This window comes from Rattus norvegicus, chromosome 1 (genome assembly GCF_021556685.1).
Source record: "Rattus norvegicus strain SHRSP/BbbUtx chromosome 1, alternate assembly SHRSP_T2T, whole genome shotgun sequence".
In the NCBI taxonomy this organism is placed as follows: Eukaryota; Metazoa; Chordata; class Mammalia; order Rodentia; family Muridae; genus Rattus; species Rattus norvegicus.
Genome location: NC_141534.1, coordinates 181,682,502 through 181,699,954, shown reverse-complemented (window position 1 = coordinate 181,699,954; position 17,453 = coordinate 181,682,502). Strand labels below are relative to the sequence as shown.

The window sequence follows — 17,453 nt, the reverse complement described above, 5'->3', positions numbered from 1 at the left end:
TTATTTTTAATTTTCTTGTATCTGTTCAGACTTGCTTTGTGACCAGTTATATGGTCAGTTTTGGAGACGATCCTGTGAGGTGCTGAGAATGTATATTTTGTATTTGTGTGAAATACTTTATAGATGTTAGGTCCATTTGAGACATAACATCTATTCCATTATTTCTCTGCTTAGTTTGTGTCTGGATGATCTGTTAATTGGCAAGAGTGGGGTTGATGTCTCCAATAATGTGTGTTAAATGTGTGCTTTTCACATTGTGATGTTTCTTTTACAAATGTGGGTGCCATTGCATTTGGGGTATATTCAGAATGGAAATGTCATCTTGGTGGATTTTTCCTTTGATTAGTATGAAGTGTCCATCTATTTTGATTAATTTTGGCTAGAAGTCTATTTTATTAGATATTAGAATGGCTACTCCAGCTTGCTTCTTGTGTCCATTTGCTTGGAAAATCTTTTTCCAGCCCTTACTCTGAGATAATGCCTATCTTTGATGTTGAGGTGTTTCTTGAATGCAGGAAAAAGATGGATCCTGTTTGCTCGTGCCTTCTGATAGTCTATGTCTTTTTATTGGGGAATTGATGTTTTTTTTTGGGGGGGGGAAAGTCCACTGATGTTGAGAGATATTAAAAACCAATGGCTAATTCCTGCTTTTAATGTTGGTGGTGGTAGAGTATGTGTGGATTTCCCTTCTTTTGGTTTTGCTCGTGTAAATTTACTTCCTGTGTTATCTTGGGTGCAGTTAATGATTCGCATTTTCTATTATTTTCTGAAGGGCTGGATTTGTGGACATTGTTTAAATTTGGTTTTGTCATGACATACATTGTTTTCTCTGTCTATGGTGATTGAGAGTTTTGCTGTGAATAGTATAGTAGTCAGAGCTCTCATCTGTAATCTCTTAGAGAGTGCAATAAATGTGTCCAGGACTTGCTGGCCTTTAGAGTCTCTGTTGAGAAGTAGGGTATAATTATAATAGGTCTGCCTTTATATATGTTACTTGGCCTTTTTCCCTTGAAGCTTTTAATATTCTTTGCTCTATAGGTTTAGTGTTATTGTTTTGCAGGAGGATTTTTTTTCCCTTTTTTGGTTCAATCTATTTGGTGTTCTATAAGCTTCTTGCATGCATAGGCATCTCTTTAAATAAATTTTCTTCTATGATTTTGTTAAATATATTTTCTGGGCCTTTGAGCTAGAAATCATCTACTTCTATTCCTATTATTCTTAGGTCTGAAAGGACCAAACCTAAGAATAATAGGGACCAAATTTCCTGGATGTTTTGTCTCAAAAACGTTTTAGATTGAACATTTTCCTTGACCAATTTATCAATTTCTTATATCATATCTTCTACACCTATGATTTTCTTCCATCTCTTGTATTCTGTTGGTAATGCTTGTATTTGTAATTTGTTCTTAGATTTTCCATCTCCAGGTTTCCCTCAGTTTGTGTTTTCTTTACTACTTCTATTTATATTTTCAGGTCTTAAACAGTTTTTTTTTCACTTCCTTTACCTATTTGATTGTGTTTTCCTGTATTTCTTTTAGGTATTCCTGTATTTCCTCCTTAATGGTCTCTATCATCTTCATGAGAATTAAGGTCATTGTGCTCCTCAGGTGTGTTAGGATATTCTGGGCTTGTTGTAGGATAGCTGGGCTCTGGTAATGCCACGTTTCCCTGACTTGTATTCTTAGACTGACGTTTAGCCATCTAGATTTTGTAGTTAAATGGGTTTATATTTCTGAGTTTAGCTTTGTTGGATGGGTGTTGTTGTTTTTTTAATGCACCCCTGCCCCCTACATTTGTTTCCTCTCTGCCTTCTGGTCTGAGTGGCCTGGGATTCTGGTGACTAGTGTTTCTTCAGGCCTAGTAGGGTCTTTTCCCTGGGGTTTTTTGGCCTGTGTGGCTTCTGAGGTTGTAGATGGTAACTGTGCCTCTGGGCCCCCGATGCCAGAGTGGCCTCTGGAAAAGCAGGCAGAGTTATGGGCCAGAAAATGGAGAAAAGGGGCACCAGGGTGCAGTTTATGGCTGTTGGGTGTGCAGACTGGAGAAGAGGGGTCTCACCTGGTTGTCTGTGGTGCCGTCAGGTCTCCAGGAATTGTTTTTATTGGTTGAGTGGTTTTGAGACAGGACAGAATGACAGGACATACTTACAGACATGGGAAGAAAATGTGCTCCTCACAGTCTTTTTGAGCTGGGGACCGAACCCAGGGCCTTGTGCTTGCTAGACAAGCGCTCTACTGCTGAGCTAAATCCCCAGATCCCCTCACACAGTCTTACTGAAGCCTATTGCCAGTAGGGTCAAGAATTCCAGAACAATTAACATTCAGTGCCAACATAGAGAAATTTTAGTAAGTATCGAATTTTGTTAAAGGGTTTTTTTGCTTTGTTTTGGAGGTTTTTTTTTTTTTTTTTTTAATATGTGGGAGTGTGTTCATGTGCCCAGGAGACCAGAAGAGGGCACCAGACATCCTGGAGCTGGAGTTGTAGGTAGTTGTGAGCTGCTAATGTCAGCACTGGGACCTGAGCAGGTCTTCAGAAAGAGCAGAGCACGCTCTTAACTGCTGAGTTATCTCTTCTTTAGAGCCTATATAGGGATTTATCAAATAAGAAGGTTCAAATAGCAATGAATCATTCTTAAAGTATAAGTGTATAAAACATTTTCAGTTCCCACCTATAAAATTACATTCCCGGGAATATCACAAGAAATTTCATTTATAATAAAGGACATGTCTTAAACTCTGTACAACCCTTGCAAGCCCTGGTTTTATTTTATCAGATGGTAGTTCCATCCAAAGCACCTCCAGTGCCACTGTATAATCTCATTAAAAAAAAACACAGAGAAGGAAAGTTTCTTAACTATACTTGAGATGTAATGTGAAAGCAATCAAAATATTCTGACTACTGCTAAGTTACTCAAGGATGAATCTTCCTTGGGAAGCCCACGCACACTTGGGTATCATCATTTCCCTGAGTTGGTTCCCTGTCTTTTAGTAATCACTCATGCTTAAATTTTTTCTAAAATCTCTTTAATAAACCCCAACCCTGCTTCATACTGGCCCATTCTGAAATTCTTTTCCATAGCAAAACTAAGGATGTGGTTTTACTTGATTAGAGGCACTTCCTAAAGGATGGAACTTCTCAGGTAGCCAGTGGCTGTTCTAGGCCATGTCTCTTACTATACTGCCATGAAGACTACAGAACTGCAGAAGAGAATATTTTCAAAGATGAATAACCACCACTTCGGTACAATCTATTAAAATATGTAAAACACACAGTAACAATTCTGCTAGAGTAGCTCTATAATAGGAAAGTATATTATTTAACCTCTCATAGCACCACATTTGTTTCATTTCTAAAATGTTTTAACCTGTGGTATTCTGACATGTTTCCCATCACACCAATTTAACTCTTTTTGCAAACAGGTGATATTATTCTTATTAAAAACATTTTTCATATTATTATGATTTCATTCTTCAGGTAGCATGTAACATACATTCCTGGCCATGTCTTTAAGAAAATAGTCATGATTTCACACTGTAACACTAGCCCAGGCTGGCCTTTTTCAGCATCTAACATGTATGTATGTGTCCATGCATGCACACACATGCACACACACATATAGAAATCAGAAGACAAGTTGTGGGAGTTCTTTCCTTCTACTATGTGGGTTCTGGGGATCCCACAGTTCCTCAGGCTTAGTAGTAAGTACTCTTACCTGCTCAGCCATCTCATCAGCCCTTATCAGTCCATTTACTTGGACTTCCAATTTTCCCCTTCTCTTACCAAAAGTTTCTCTTAGAAGTCTCCTCCACCTGGCTGTTTCAGTTTTGATCAAGCTTTATACTCTTCCTACATTCTGATTCCTCTGTGTAGTTTTGATTATCAAGTGAATCCAGACATGAACCCATCTCTCCTGAACTCTAGTACAAAATCCTCTAGTACAAAAAAAATACACCCAAGAGGAATAGAAGGCAGGAAATAATCACACTGAGGGCTGAAATCAAGTAGAAAAAAAAGGACTATACAAAGAATCAACAAAACCAGGAGCTGGTTCTTTGAGAAAATCAACAAGATAGATAAACCCTTAGCCAGACTAACCAGAGGGCAGAGAGTGTATCCAAATTAACAAAATCAGAAATGAAAAGGGAGACATAACAACAGCATCTGAGGAAATTAAAAAAAAATCATCAGATCCTACTACAAAAGCCTATATTCAACAAAACTAGAAAATCTGGAGGAAATAGACAATTTTCTAGACAAATAACAGGTACCAAAATTAAATCATGATCAGATAAACCATCTAAACAATCCCATAATTCCTAAAGAAATATAAGCAGTTATTAAAAGTCAACCAAAAAAGAGCCCAGGACCAGATGGGTTTAGTGCAGAATTCTATCATACCTTCATAGAAGACCTCATATCAATATTGTCCAAACTATTCCAAAAATAGAAACAGAAGGAGCACAATATAATTCCTTCTATGAAGCCAAAATCACTCTTATACCTAAATCACACAAAACCCATAAGAGAAAGAACTTTACACGAATTTCCCTTATGAATATCAATGCAAAAATACTCGTAAATAAAATTCTCGTAAACCGAATTCAAGAACACATCAAAATGGTCATCCATCATGATCAAGTAGGCTTCATCCCAGGGATGCAGGGATGGTTCAATATATGGAAATCCATCAATGTAATCCACTATGTAAACAAACTCAAAGAAAAAAACCCACACGATTATTTCATTAGATTCTGAAAAAGCATTTGACAAAATTCAATACCCCTTCATGATAAAAGTCTTGGAAGAAACAGGAATTCAAGGCCCATACCTAAGTATAAAGCAATATAAATATAAATAAAAGCAATATAAAGCCAACCAGTAGCCAATATTAAACTAAATGGAACCTTAAAGCAATCCCGCTAAAATCAGGTACTAGACAAGGCTTCCCACTCTCTCCCTAGTTATTCAATATAGTACTCGAAGTCCTTGCCAGAGCAATCAGATAACAAAAGGAGATCAAAGGGATACAAATTGGAAAGGAAGAAATCAACATATCACTATTTGCAGATGATATGATAGTATACTTAAGTGACCCCAAAAGTTCCACTAGAGAACTACTAAGCTTGATAAACAATATCAGCAAAGTGGCTGGGTATAAAATTAACTCAAATAAATCAATAGCCTTCCTCTACTCAAAAGATAAACAGGCTGAGAAAGAAATTAGGGAATGACACCCTTCACAATAGTCACAAGTAACATAAAATACCTCAGTGTGACTCTAACCAAGCAAATGAAAGATCTGTATGACAAGAACTTCATGTCTCTGAAGAAAGAAATTGAAGATCTCAGAAATTAGAAAGACCTCCCATGCTCATGGATTGGCAGGATTTATATAGTAAAAATGGCCATTTTGCCAAAAGCAATCTACAGATTCAATGAAATCTCCATTAAAATTCCAACTCAATTCTTCATAGAGTTAGAAAGAACAATTTGCAAATTCATATGTAATAAAAAACCCAGGAGAGCAAAAGCTATTCTCAATAATAAAAAAAACTTTTGGGGGAATCACCTTCCCTGACCTCAAGCAGTATTACAGAGCAATAGTCATAAAAACTGTATGGTATTGGTACAGAGACAGGCAGGGAGATCAGTGGAATAGCACTGAAGACCTAGAAATGAACCCACACACCCATGGTCACTTGATCTTTGACAAAGGAGCTAAAACCATCCAATGGAAGAAAGATAGCATTTTCAACACACTGGAGTCCAGCATGTAGAAGAATGCAAATTGATCCATTCTTATCACCCTGCACAAAGCTTAAGTCCAAGTGGATCAAGGACCTCCACATCAAAACAGATACACTCAAACTAATAGAAGAAAAAGTAGGGAAGAGTCTTGAACACATGGGCACTGGGGAAATTTTCCTGAACAAAACACCAATGGCTTATGCTCTAAGATCAAGAATAGACAAATGGGACCTCATAAAACTGCAAAGCTTCTGTAAGGCAAAGAACACTGTCATTAGGACAAAAAGGTAACTTACAGATTGGGAAAAGATCTTTACCAATCCTACAACTGATAGAGGGCTTATATCCAAAATATACAAAGCACTCAAGAAGTTAGACTCCATAAAGCCAAATAACCCTATTAAAAATGGAGTACAGAACTAAACAAAAAATTCTCAGGTGAGGAATATTGAATGGCTGAGAAGTACCTAAAGAAATTCTCAACACCCTTAGTCATCAAGGAAATGCAAATCAAAACAACCCTGAGATTCCACTTCACACCAGTGAGAATGGCTAAGATCAAAAACTCAGGTGACAGCAGATGCTGGGGAGGATGTGGAGAAAGAGGAACACTCCTTCACTGTTGGTGGGATTGCAAACTGGTACAACCACTCTGGAAATCAGTCTGAAGGTTCCTCAGAAAATTGGACATTGCACAACCTGAGGACCCATCTATATGTCTCCTGGGCATATATCCAAAAGATGCTCCAACATACAACAAAGACACATGCTTCACTATGTTCATAGTAGCCTTATGTATAATAGCCAGAAGCTGGAAGGAACCCAGATGTCCTTCAACAGAGGAATGGATACAGAAAATGTGGTACATCTACACAATGGAGTACAATGACTTCATGAAATTCATAGGCAAATGGATGGAACTAGAAAACATCATCCTGAGTGATATAACCCAATCACAAAACAAACAAACAAAAACCACATGGTATGCACTCACTGATAAGTGGATATTAGCCCAAAAGCTTGATACCCAAGATGCAATCCACAGACCACATGAAGCTTAAGAAGAAGGACGACCAAAGTGTGGATGCTTCAGTCCTTCTTAAAATAGGGAACAAAAATATTCATAGGAGGCGATATGAAAACAAAGTTTGGAGCAGAGACTGAAGGAATGGCCATTCAGAGCCTGCCCCACCTGGGTATACAGCCCACATATATACATATGACACCAAACCTAGACAATATTGATGAAGCCAAGAAGTTCATGCTGACAGGAGCCTGGTACAGCTGTCTCCTGAGAGTCACAGCCAAAGCATGTCAAATACAGAGGTGAATACTAGCAGCAAACCATTGTCCTGAGAATGGGACCCCTGTTGGAGGAATTGGATAAAGGATTGAAGGAGCTGAAGGGGCCTACAACCTCATAAGAACAACAATACCAACCAACCAGAGCTCCCAGCGACTAAACCAGTACCCAAGACTACACATGGACAGACCCATGGCTCCAGCTGCATATGTAGCAGAGGGTGGCCTTGTTGCGTACCAATGAAAGAAGCTTTTGGTCCTGCCAAGGCTGGACCCTCTGGTGCAGGGAATGTCAGGGGGCAGGAAGAGAGAGTGGTTGGGAAGGGGGAACACCGTTATAGAAGAGTAGGAGGGGGATGTGATAGGGTATAACATTTGAAATGTAAATAAAAAATATCCAATCTAAGAAAAGAAAATGAAATGATAGGAAAAAGTTTTCAAACAATCAAATAACAACCACAAAAAAATAGATTTCCACAGGAAAAAATGTGCAGAAAGCACAGATCTTTACAGTGTATATTTATAATAGCAATGAATTACAATAGCTGATTTATGATAAAATCCTAATAAGATTAATTTGATTCTATAGCAAGCAAAATAAAACTAGAAGCTAGAAGCTCATGTGTTAAGAGTGTTCACACAGCAGACTAGTGGCACTCAATTCTATCTTCAACACACCACAGAAAGACTTAGAAGGCTTATGAAAATTCCTCAGGTAGGACTCCACCTAACAGTAGTATGTATATATTTAATATATTCTCACAGGCAGGGCTTGCAATCATGATATTTACATTTTTGCATAGATTATTTTAATAATTTTAATTTCTTTGGGATGATTTCATTTATATTTAATAAGCAAGGGTTAAATAATTTAAGGATTATCTTCAAATGAGTTCCCAGTAACATTTTTAGAAGAAAAATGTACTTCTGTCAGAAGACAGAATTTAAAAATAAATTATTCCAATATGAACTTTAAATAACGTGACAGTTTAGAGACTTGATTCTGATAATACATGCCTATGAACTTAAACACACTTATATATTGTTTTCTGTAGGATAGAAAGCAACAGAATGAATACATTTCCATAGGATATAAAACACATTTTAGAGAAATATACATATTGGATTATATAAATGCAAATTCAATAGATTATCAGTTAAAATTTTATTACTTAGTAATAGATGCTGGAACCAGTTTACAAATCATGTGGTTGTGGTAGCAAAAGTGACATGAAGGAACTCAACCCTCAAATGTTTAATAAATAAAGTGTAGTGATTCATTAAATATGGTACCTGCAGGGTCAAAAATACCAGTATTCCAATCCAACTTTAACTGCGGTCTTATAGACAACCTAAATAACTAGGCAGGCAAGAAATTCTAGCATCATACTATATAGGAACCACTGTAGAAACTAACAGTTAACTGTGCACAAAGTTCAATGGCTCCAAAATATTGTATGGTCTTAAAGTATCACTTGAGAAATCAGTTAACCATCTTGGTATCATTTTGGTTGCTTTGTATAACTTCAGTAATTTTCCACAATTGCTGTACTCTAATGAGGTTATATAAACATAAATGTTGTCTTTTTCTTAGTAAATTATTTATATGTACTTTATGGAATTGTTTATTGAACTATTCATAGCATTTTAATGTAAAAATTAATATGAATTCCCATCATATACATTACTTCAAAATTCAGTCTTTCTGTGGGGCTGTAGTATTACTACATAGTGATGTGTCATCTCTGCCATTGTCCCCTTGAAGCAGAAAGGTAGTAACAAAAATTGTCAGTTTTACTATAACCAGACACAAGAATACAAGACACCTAAGACACATATTTAAAGATAACTAATTATTTAGGCAATACCTTCAATGGGTTTTGTTTTCATTTGATTTTCCACTAAGGCAAAAGATAGTCATCTCCTTTTTCTTGGCTTTAATTAAAAGAAAATGGTGCTCATTTCATAAAAGGTAACATCAATATTAGGACAATGTTTTTTTTCTGGCAAATCTATGCCACGTTTATAATAATTAATGTTTAAAATTATGTATCCTGAGCAAGAATAAAAATAACAGTTTTGACTAAAGAATAAAGTTCCTTCATTGTTAAACACTTTTAAAATTCAACCATGGAACAAAATCAGTAAGAACAGAATTCAGACTCCTGATGTCCACAGCAAACCTGAATACTTTCGGCAGAAATAAAACACTTAAGTAGATTATACACAACAGTAAAAAGCATCAGAAATTGATGCATCTGGGTTTTGTTAAGTATAACAAAGGTCCTCAGTCCTTCACGGATGAAGCTAGGAGAACCACATGGAACAGTGTACTGCCACGAGCAGAAATCACTCAGAAAGGCCGTGATAAATTCCTTTTTGGATTAAGCATAGAAGTTTGTTTCTGGCCCCATCCCACCCCCAAACAAAGACATAGAAGATATATTTGGAAATACCCGAGGTATCCTGTTTTCATAAAAGAATTATGGTCACTTTGAAAACCAAGGTCACTTGACTTTTCTGTGTTAGCCCTCCCTCCTTCCCTCCATCCCTCCATCCCTCCCTCCCTCCCTACCTCCCTCCCTCACCATGACAAACGAGAGCTCACTACCCAGCAAAGCAGCATTATGACACACTATTTACACACCAGTGAAGGCTTGGAGAAGGCTCTGCAGCATCACTCAACTGCAGAAAGCTCTAAGGTCAGTCTCTAGTCTGTAATCAAAGTGCTTAGGAGTGAGAACTACCAAGGTAGCAAGGATCCCCTCACAGTATTAAGGCCTGTCCACATGGGAATGGTCAGTTGAGAATCAGTACGGTGAGCACTAGGTAACGACCCTGGGAAGAGCACCCCAGGCTTCTTCAGCATGAGTTTTCTTCTCATTCAAACATTTGTTCTTCCTCTTCATCTGCTTCTTCAATGACCTGAATCTCATCTGCCTGAGGTAAGGAGGCATTATCCACCTGCAGTTTGTTCCCCTCAGCTTTACATTTTTCTTCCTCTTCTATGATTTCCTTCCAGATCTTGTGGTTTTCAGTGAGGTGGTGCATTAGTTGGCAAAATATTCGCCGCCTGCCTTTCCTTCTTTGTGGTTCTGTGAAATATAAAATAAACATTTATACCAAAGCAAATAAAACCCAATCACTCATTCAATAAATGGCTAAGTACCCATTACATAAGCTCTAAGGTTATAAATGGGGACATTTATAAGAAAAAATTATCCACACTATGGAAATCACATCCTAACAGAACAACATAGACAAAGCTATGAGTGATAGGGGTTGTCTTGGATAGAAACAACATAGAGGCAAGGAAAGAGAATACTGGGTTGGAAGAGGAGCTGAAATTTAAGATGAAAATCATAATAATCCAAAGTTTAAAACTAGTTTGTAATATCTTAATGTAGTAAATTAAATGTAATTACCAGTATTCTGGGGAGAATTATTTTGAAAAGTCAGTCAACTGACCCCAAGTTGGCTTAAGATTCTTCTCTACCTTGCTAACCCCAAACACAGGCATTTGTGTCAGAAGTGTGTAAGGTACTTATATAAGTAGAGCCCCCTGAAGAATACTGGCTGGAGGACAGCATCAACAGAGAGGTACCTCCACTAAATAAAAATTCCCATTATGTTATAGTCTTGATTCCTAGTAGTCTTAGGGAAAAAAGTGTCTATAATTTAAACCTTACTTTAAAACAAAGAGGAAGTGGCATCTCATTAACAGTTTCAAAGACCAGATTTAATTTTTTCCACTTAATTTCATTGTCTTATTCAAAATATATGTTGCTCTGTAACTCATTCTTAATATCAAAACCTTAGTTCTTCTCTCAGGCCAAAGGCCCTATCCTCTTTTTCTCCACACTATCTTGACTTCTTTCCTGAGTTCCTGTGAGGGTGCCGGGAGGTCGTGCTCCCCAGGTGTTTGGATGTTTGAAGAGGGTGAGATGAGGAGTCTAACTGCTAGGACTCACTTGAGAGATGCTCAGATGAGCATTCACTGGAGGACAGCATCTTAGAAAATGCTCCTTTCATTAAATAAGTTTCCACTGTATTATAGTAAACCTGACTCTTCAACCTGAACACTTAGATAGGAGTTACTCTACATATCTGTACCTAGGATGTAAAAATCTAAATACAAATTAAGTGAACATTTGTAATTAGTAGCAATAATCAAAACAGTTGCCTTACTAGGATTTAGATTGTCTTCTGTTTCTTCATCATCTGAATCTAACTCTTCATCATCATCATCATCATCATCATCATCATCATCATCATCATCATCATCATCATCACTTTCTGTATCGTCACCCTCTTCTGCTTCTATCCACTGACCAGGCAGCAAGCCAGCAGCATCATAGGAGTTGCACAGGGGGCCCACAATGTGGGTGATAAATGACTCTTGGAGTTTTGCTAGTTGAGGAGAAGAACGATCCATGAAGGGACTAATAGGTAGACCCAGGGTTGCTTCTTCATCTCCCTGAGAATTTCAAAAAGAAAAATGCATTTATAGCTACTAAAAATGTAACCATTAAGTTTTACTGTTAATATTATCTTGAGGGTTTTTTCTTTTTATTTATTTTTTGTGTTTTGAGAAAAGAACCTCTCTACATAGGCCTGGCTACCCAGGAGCTCGCTCTGTAGAGCAGGCTGGTCTTAAATTCACAGAGATCCACCTGCCTCTGCCTCCTGAGTCTTGGGATTAAAGGTGTGTGCCCTCACACCTGGTATCTTGAGGTTTTTAAAAAACAGAGTCTACATCAAAATAGTCTTTACACAAAACATTAATGGCTCAGTGATTACTGTTACGATGGAGTGTAGCTTGATGGACACACGTCAGCTGGTGTTCCTGAGACCTCCATCAGCTACCAGCAGAGGGAAATCACCTTGTCTTTCCTTCATTTGAGAAATCGTAAAAATTAATTCTCATATTTGTTTATATGAACTAGTACAGTTGATATTTACTGAACATGAAAGATATATTTTAAGGTAAATAGTAATAATTTTACTCTCAATCTACAACATTCTATAATATCAACATTGTTTATAATTAATAAACTAATGCTAAATTATTTGATTTGGAGTAACCAATGACAGTTTAAGGTAACATGTAAATGCATTTTCTATTCTAATTCTCAGTGATAACAGGTTACATAGTATGGTATTTTGTAACTCCAAGGGTGCCAAAGACAATGTACCTTTATAATAAACCATGGGGTAAATATGCATGGCCCGACAAGCTCACCTTCATTAGTGCTATTTTCTAAGACAGAGGAATTTTAACGTTGTAAGCATTTGAGTATTCATGGCTATTAGGGCCAAGGATTCCAAAGGAATATAGTATAGTGTGTGGTATTTGATATTTTAAAGATAATGAAATTTGGTTTGTAGGATAATCAGCTGTCTTCAACACTATGGGGAACCACCCTCAAAATGGTACAGACTCTGCAAATGGGTAGGAATCTTTGAAAGCCAAGGTTTTAAAAGATATAAAAGAACAGTATAATTATAACTCATCTTAGCCACTTGCAACTTCTGAACTCACGTCTATCCTTTCATTTATTTTCTGTCAGCACTCCTGCTTCCACAGATGCTTCTAATGTAAGGACAGTCTTTCTATAACAAACTTGAAAATGTCTTTTAATGATTATGTTCTGACAAGACCATAAAATTCCTTAAAAACTACTTCATTTGGTCCTTCCCACTTCTTACCAGAAGCTGCACTTCAGCATCTTTACAACAGTGTTTAAGGACTTCCTTCAGTAGCTTCCTGTTTGGACTCTCATTTTGGGGTGTTACAGAACCTTCAATGTCTCTTATTCTGTAGTCATCATATTGCTGGCCACTGGGAGTCTGACCATGTTCAATACTGGCAACATAAATTGCACTTGGTGGGGTTTGGGGTTTTTTATTTGTTTATTTGTTTTTGTTTTTTGTTTCTTTTTAGTTTGGTTGGGGGTGGAAGGGTGGAAGGGTAGACCTGGGAGGAAGGAGAAGCAAGTGTGATAGGATTCATTGTATGAAAACATCCCTAATATTATGTTGGGGACAAAAACAACTTTGTTTGGAAATCACCTCTTTTTGAAAGTGACCTTGAAGACCAAAGTCTATCCTTATTTTATCCTGCCAAAAGTTTAATCAACTCATTTCAGACAAGTAATAAGCTATGTATTTTTGTTTGCTACTTTAAATGTTAAGCACCAGTGGTTAGAGAGATGGTTCAGTGGTTAAAAGCACTGGCTGGTCTTTCAGAGGACCCGAGTTCAATTCACAGAACCCACATGGCAGCTTACAACTGCCTGTAATTCCATTTCCAGTGGATATAAAGCCCTCTTCTGACCATTACAAGCACCAGGCACACACATGGTGCACAAACACATGCAGGCAAAACATCCATACACATAAAATAAATTTAAAAAATATTAACAGCAAAGATAGAACTGAGAAAACACTAAGAGCTAGGGTCCACATAACATTGAGCCCCTTTCAGGGCAACTCTTATGCTTCCTGTAGCAATGGAGGCCCCAAAGGGCTTCTTCATATGGCAGCTCTTCGAAAGCCTGACAGTCTCATGTTTCATCTTACCTGCTCATAAAACTCATTCACAATGCCTTCTGTCCATCTCAAATGAAGAGCCCGATCTTTTGCTGGGCCGTTGATGTCTGCTAATTTGATGCACACCTGGCAGACTAAGAGTCGATCATTTTCACTGCTCCATTCTATACCGTTACTATTTACATCATTGGCCTATTTTGGACAAACAGAATTGTTTTAGGTACTGAGGACACAGAGATGCTAATATTTGTTTGTTTTTAGCAACTGCCTTAAAATTGTTTTCTGTCAAAAGGACGGGGAGAAATTTCAATAGCTGCTTCCTTAAAATCAGAATATACTATAAATATGGACCTATGTGGTAAAATGCCCTACTGAAGTAATAAGATTTTCTTTCAAAGGCAGCATAGCTTCTTATTTTAAAAAAGCCGACTTTGGTTTCATTATTTGTGATTATCACAGAGAATAATAATGTATATGTAGGTATGTATGTATATATATATATAAATGTAATATATATTAAATATATGTACATATAAATCATAAAAATTATAACTAATTCTACCTAAAAGAAAGGGCACGTCAAAGAGATAAGGAAAAAATCTGTTCTAGCAGCAACAGGTGGTAATACAGTTCAAAGACACAAGTCTTAGAAGCTCAACTCATAGTCTAAATCTGAATTCACAAGGATATTAACTTAGCATTTAACCTATTCAAGGCCATCTCTTTTTCTATAAATAATTGGTGGTAATCTTGTCATACACCTCTATAAAGATAAATAATCAGTGCCTGGTTGATAATAAAGGCTAATTCATAAATATTAATTAGCATTATTTAAGTAAATGAAAATATCATTATTAGTTGGGCACATTTAGTATACTTTTTACTTCATCTTGGAGGAATCAGCACTTCCTATCAGCCAGAAATAAGGACTCGGTATAATTCTTTCAAGAAAGTAAAGCAATGATCCTCAATTTTTTCTATTCCATGGAACACAATGCTATTATCATTGTTGTCAGAGCAGATTAGTGATTCTAGACTCCACAGTGAATATGAATTCTCTAGGTGAAGGGCCCCTGAGCCGATCGTCCCCATCCCACAGCACAGAGACAAAATACATATGGCAGTTTTAATAGATATTTGTGGGATGAGAAATGTTTTGTCACACAGAAGAGACACTGCTCTTCTGCCATGTCAGCAGCAGAAAATTACTAATACAAAGGTGTGAAAGTTGTGGCAAAGAAGACATAAAATGACATCTTAGAAACACAATTTTAATTTAATAAAATGTCTCACTTGACACTGAGACTCAAATTTTGCTATAAACACTTTGGATATAATTATTTGGTTTCTTGCTATTTGAAATAAAAAGCCACATTAAAATACACTCCCTGGGGTTGGGGATTTAGCTCAGCAGTAGAGCGCTTGCCTAGGAAGCGCTAGGCCCTGGGTTCGGTCCCCAGCTCCGAAAAAAAAGAAAAAGAAAAAAAAATACATCTCCCTATCAAAAGAATGCATAGCAAGCAACAGTATTTTAAGACATATTGACATAATAATAAAGTTTATTTAAACTAGTATATTATTTAATATCAGCTATTTATTCTTACTTCATATATTATGTAATTCCAACTTAACATTAAAACCACTTTTCATCTATAACACTAACAATTTTCCTTTTTAAAATCAGGCACTAGTTTATATAACAAACCTTGGCATTGAATTCAGCAAGGAAATCAAAATGTTTTTTGAGATCTGTAGCAAGGATTGCTTCTATGACTAAAAATCGAAAACGCTTGAATTCCATGTGATCAAGGTTAAGGAGGAAGTTGTATTCTGGGCGAGAAAGATACAGATTCCACGCTGATGCGGCATGATGATTTTCTAGAACAGATCTGTCATTGTATAAAACTGCCTAAAGAGAATAAGGAAAAATGAGATATGCAACTCACACTGGAGCTTTAATCACACACAGTCAGAAACAAGTCGGAACACTGAATACCTACTATAAAATGAGGCACAGTAACAGGATTTTATTATCTATGATGAAAGGTTGTTAATATTTTAGAGACATAGACCAAAGTGCAAAGAGGCTAAGGACACCTTTCCTTCTGATGTGCACATCTAAAATAAAATATTTGTCTTCAAATACTCTGCTATACCATGATGCCTCCCAAATGATTAAATGAATAAAAAAATGGTATTTTTGAAGTAAACATTCAAGTTGTAAAGCTTCTAATAAAAAAATTTTTGGGATATAGAACAGGGTTAGGGTACAGCTCTGTTCTGCAGCAGTTTAGAGTTAACTAAAGAAGAAATGGTGCCCCAGGTAAGCCAGAGACCCGCGTGTCTGAGGACACAGTCTATATTCCCATCCTGACACAGCCTGAGTGGTAAGAGATAAATAAGCATGTAACAGGCACCATCACAAATCTCCCGGATTCAACAGTATGAGCTTGCTTTTCTCTACCTCATACCAGTGCAAGGCCCTGAGAGGCATTCAGAACCGGTAGAACATAGAGTTTATAATGTTTCTACCAGCTCTAAAACTAAACATTTTCAAAATTACTAAAGAAGCAGTAACTAAATTCTTTTTAAAAATTTCCATATCAAGTTGTGTCAAAAGGCAGGGATTAAGAAGCAGAAACAAAACTCTGTTCTTGTTTTCCTGATCCTTACTGCCTAGTGGGAAAGGAAGGCAGAAAACCAGGGGAAGCAGTATTAGGCAAAACACATGTGAGTTTGATTCCTATAACTGTGATCTGAAAACTAGAGCCTAGACGTGAGCATGCCTGCACGCCGCCATTAGACCTGAATGTATATAGAGTCCTCCTACTAGAAACTTCAAATACACAGGAAAAAAATAAGAACAGGTTGTGGCAGGCTTTCTCTGGGGTCACACTGACTGCTGAGTCTCTGAAGGAGAAGAAACTGCAAGAATATGAATGGGGTGGGTGGAGGTCTGTTCCCTAGCTGAGTGCCACCTACTACACGTCTATACTGAGACCTACTTTCCTCTGAAGTACTAATACCTATACTAGTAACTCATGCTCTCCAGGAAGCTTCCTCCAATTAAGAGATGACTCCTCTGCCTGGAGGAAAAAATGCAGAGGCGGAGGAAAAAAATGCAGGACTTAAGTACTGGGATTGCCTTTGAAAAGACCTGTTGGGAGCTCTCTGCCCCCAGACCCTGTGAGAGAGAGACCCAACCGCCTGGTCAGGTGGGCACTCCTGAGGCTGCAGAGCGGAAGAGACCACCAACACTGCTCACCCCTGCCCACATCCCTGGCCCAAGAGGAAACTGTATAAGGCCTCTGGGCTCCCGTGGGGGAGGGCCCAGGAGCGGCAGGACCCCTGTGCCTGAGACACCACCAGAACCTGAAGGAAACGGACCGGATAAACAGTTCTCTGCACCCAAATCCTGTGGGAGGGAGAGCTGAACCTTCAGAGAGGCAGACAAGCCTGGGAAACCAGAAGAGACTGCTCTCTGCACACACATCTCGGACGCCAGAGGAAAAAGCCAAAGACCATCTGGAACCCTGGTGCAGTGAAGCTCCCGGAAGGGGCGGCACAGGTCTTCCTGGTTGCTGCCGCTGCAGAGAGCCCGTGGGCAACACCCCACGAGCGAACTTGAGCCCCGGGACCACAGGTAAGACCAACTTTTCTGCTGCAAGAAAGCTGCCTGGTGAGCTTGGGACACACGGAAGCAGAATTCCTGTAGAACCGGGCACGTTCTGCGTTTACCGGAAGTCCCACACCCGCGGATCCCGGCCCGCAGCAGCTCTCTGCCCCCAGACCCTGTGAGAGAGAGACCCAACCACCTGGTCAGGTGGGCACTCCTGAGGCTGCAGAGCGGAAGA

The 17,453-nt window shown here is 38.0% G+C and overlaps 2 protein-coding genes across 4 annotated transcripts in view; one reads left to right on the top strand and one right to left on the bottom strand.

Moving 5' to 3' along the window:
- The window catches only part of Cyp2r1 (cytochrome P450, family 2, subfamily r, polypeptide 1), a 64,055-nt gene that overhangs the window by 19,005 nt on the left and 27,597 nt on the right, over nucleotides 1–17,453 (top strand). The window lies entirely within an intron of this gene.
- The window catches only part of Pde3b (phosphodiesterase 3B), a 155,514-nt gene continuing 145,894 nt past the window's right edge, over nucleotides 7,834–17,453 (bottom strand). Inside the window, exons 14-17 of one of the 2 annotated variants that reach the window (XM_087551579.1) lie at nucleotides 15,305–15,508; nucleotides 13,630–13,791; nucleotides 11,236–11,524; nucleotides 7,834–10,142 (exon numbers count right to left, since the gene is read on the bottom strand). In XM_087551579.1, coding sequence (XP_087407705.1) covers nucleotides 9,928–10,142; nucleotides 11,236–11,524; nucleotides 13,630–13,791; nucleotides 15,305–15,508 — 870 coding nt within the window. In that variant the 3' untranslated portion in view covers nucleotides 7,834–9,927. 2 annotated transcript variants of the gene reach the window in all.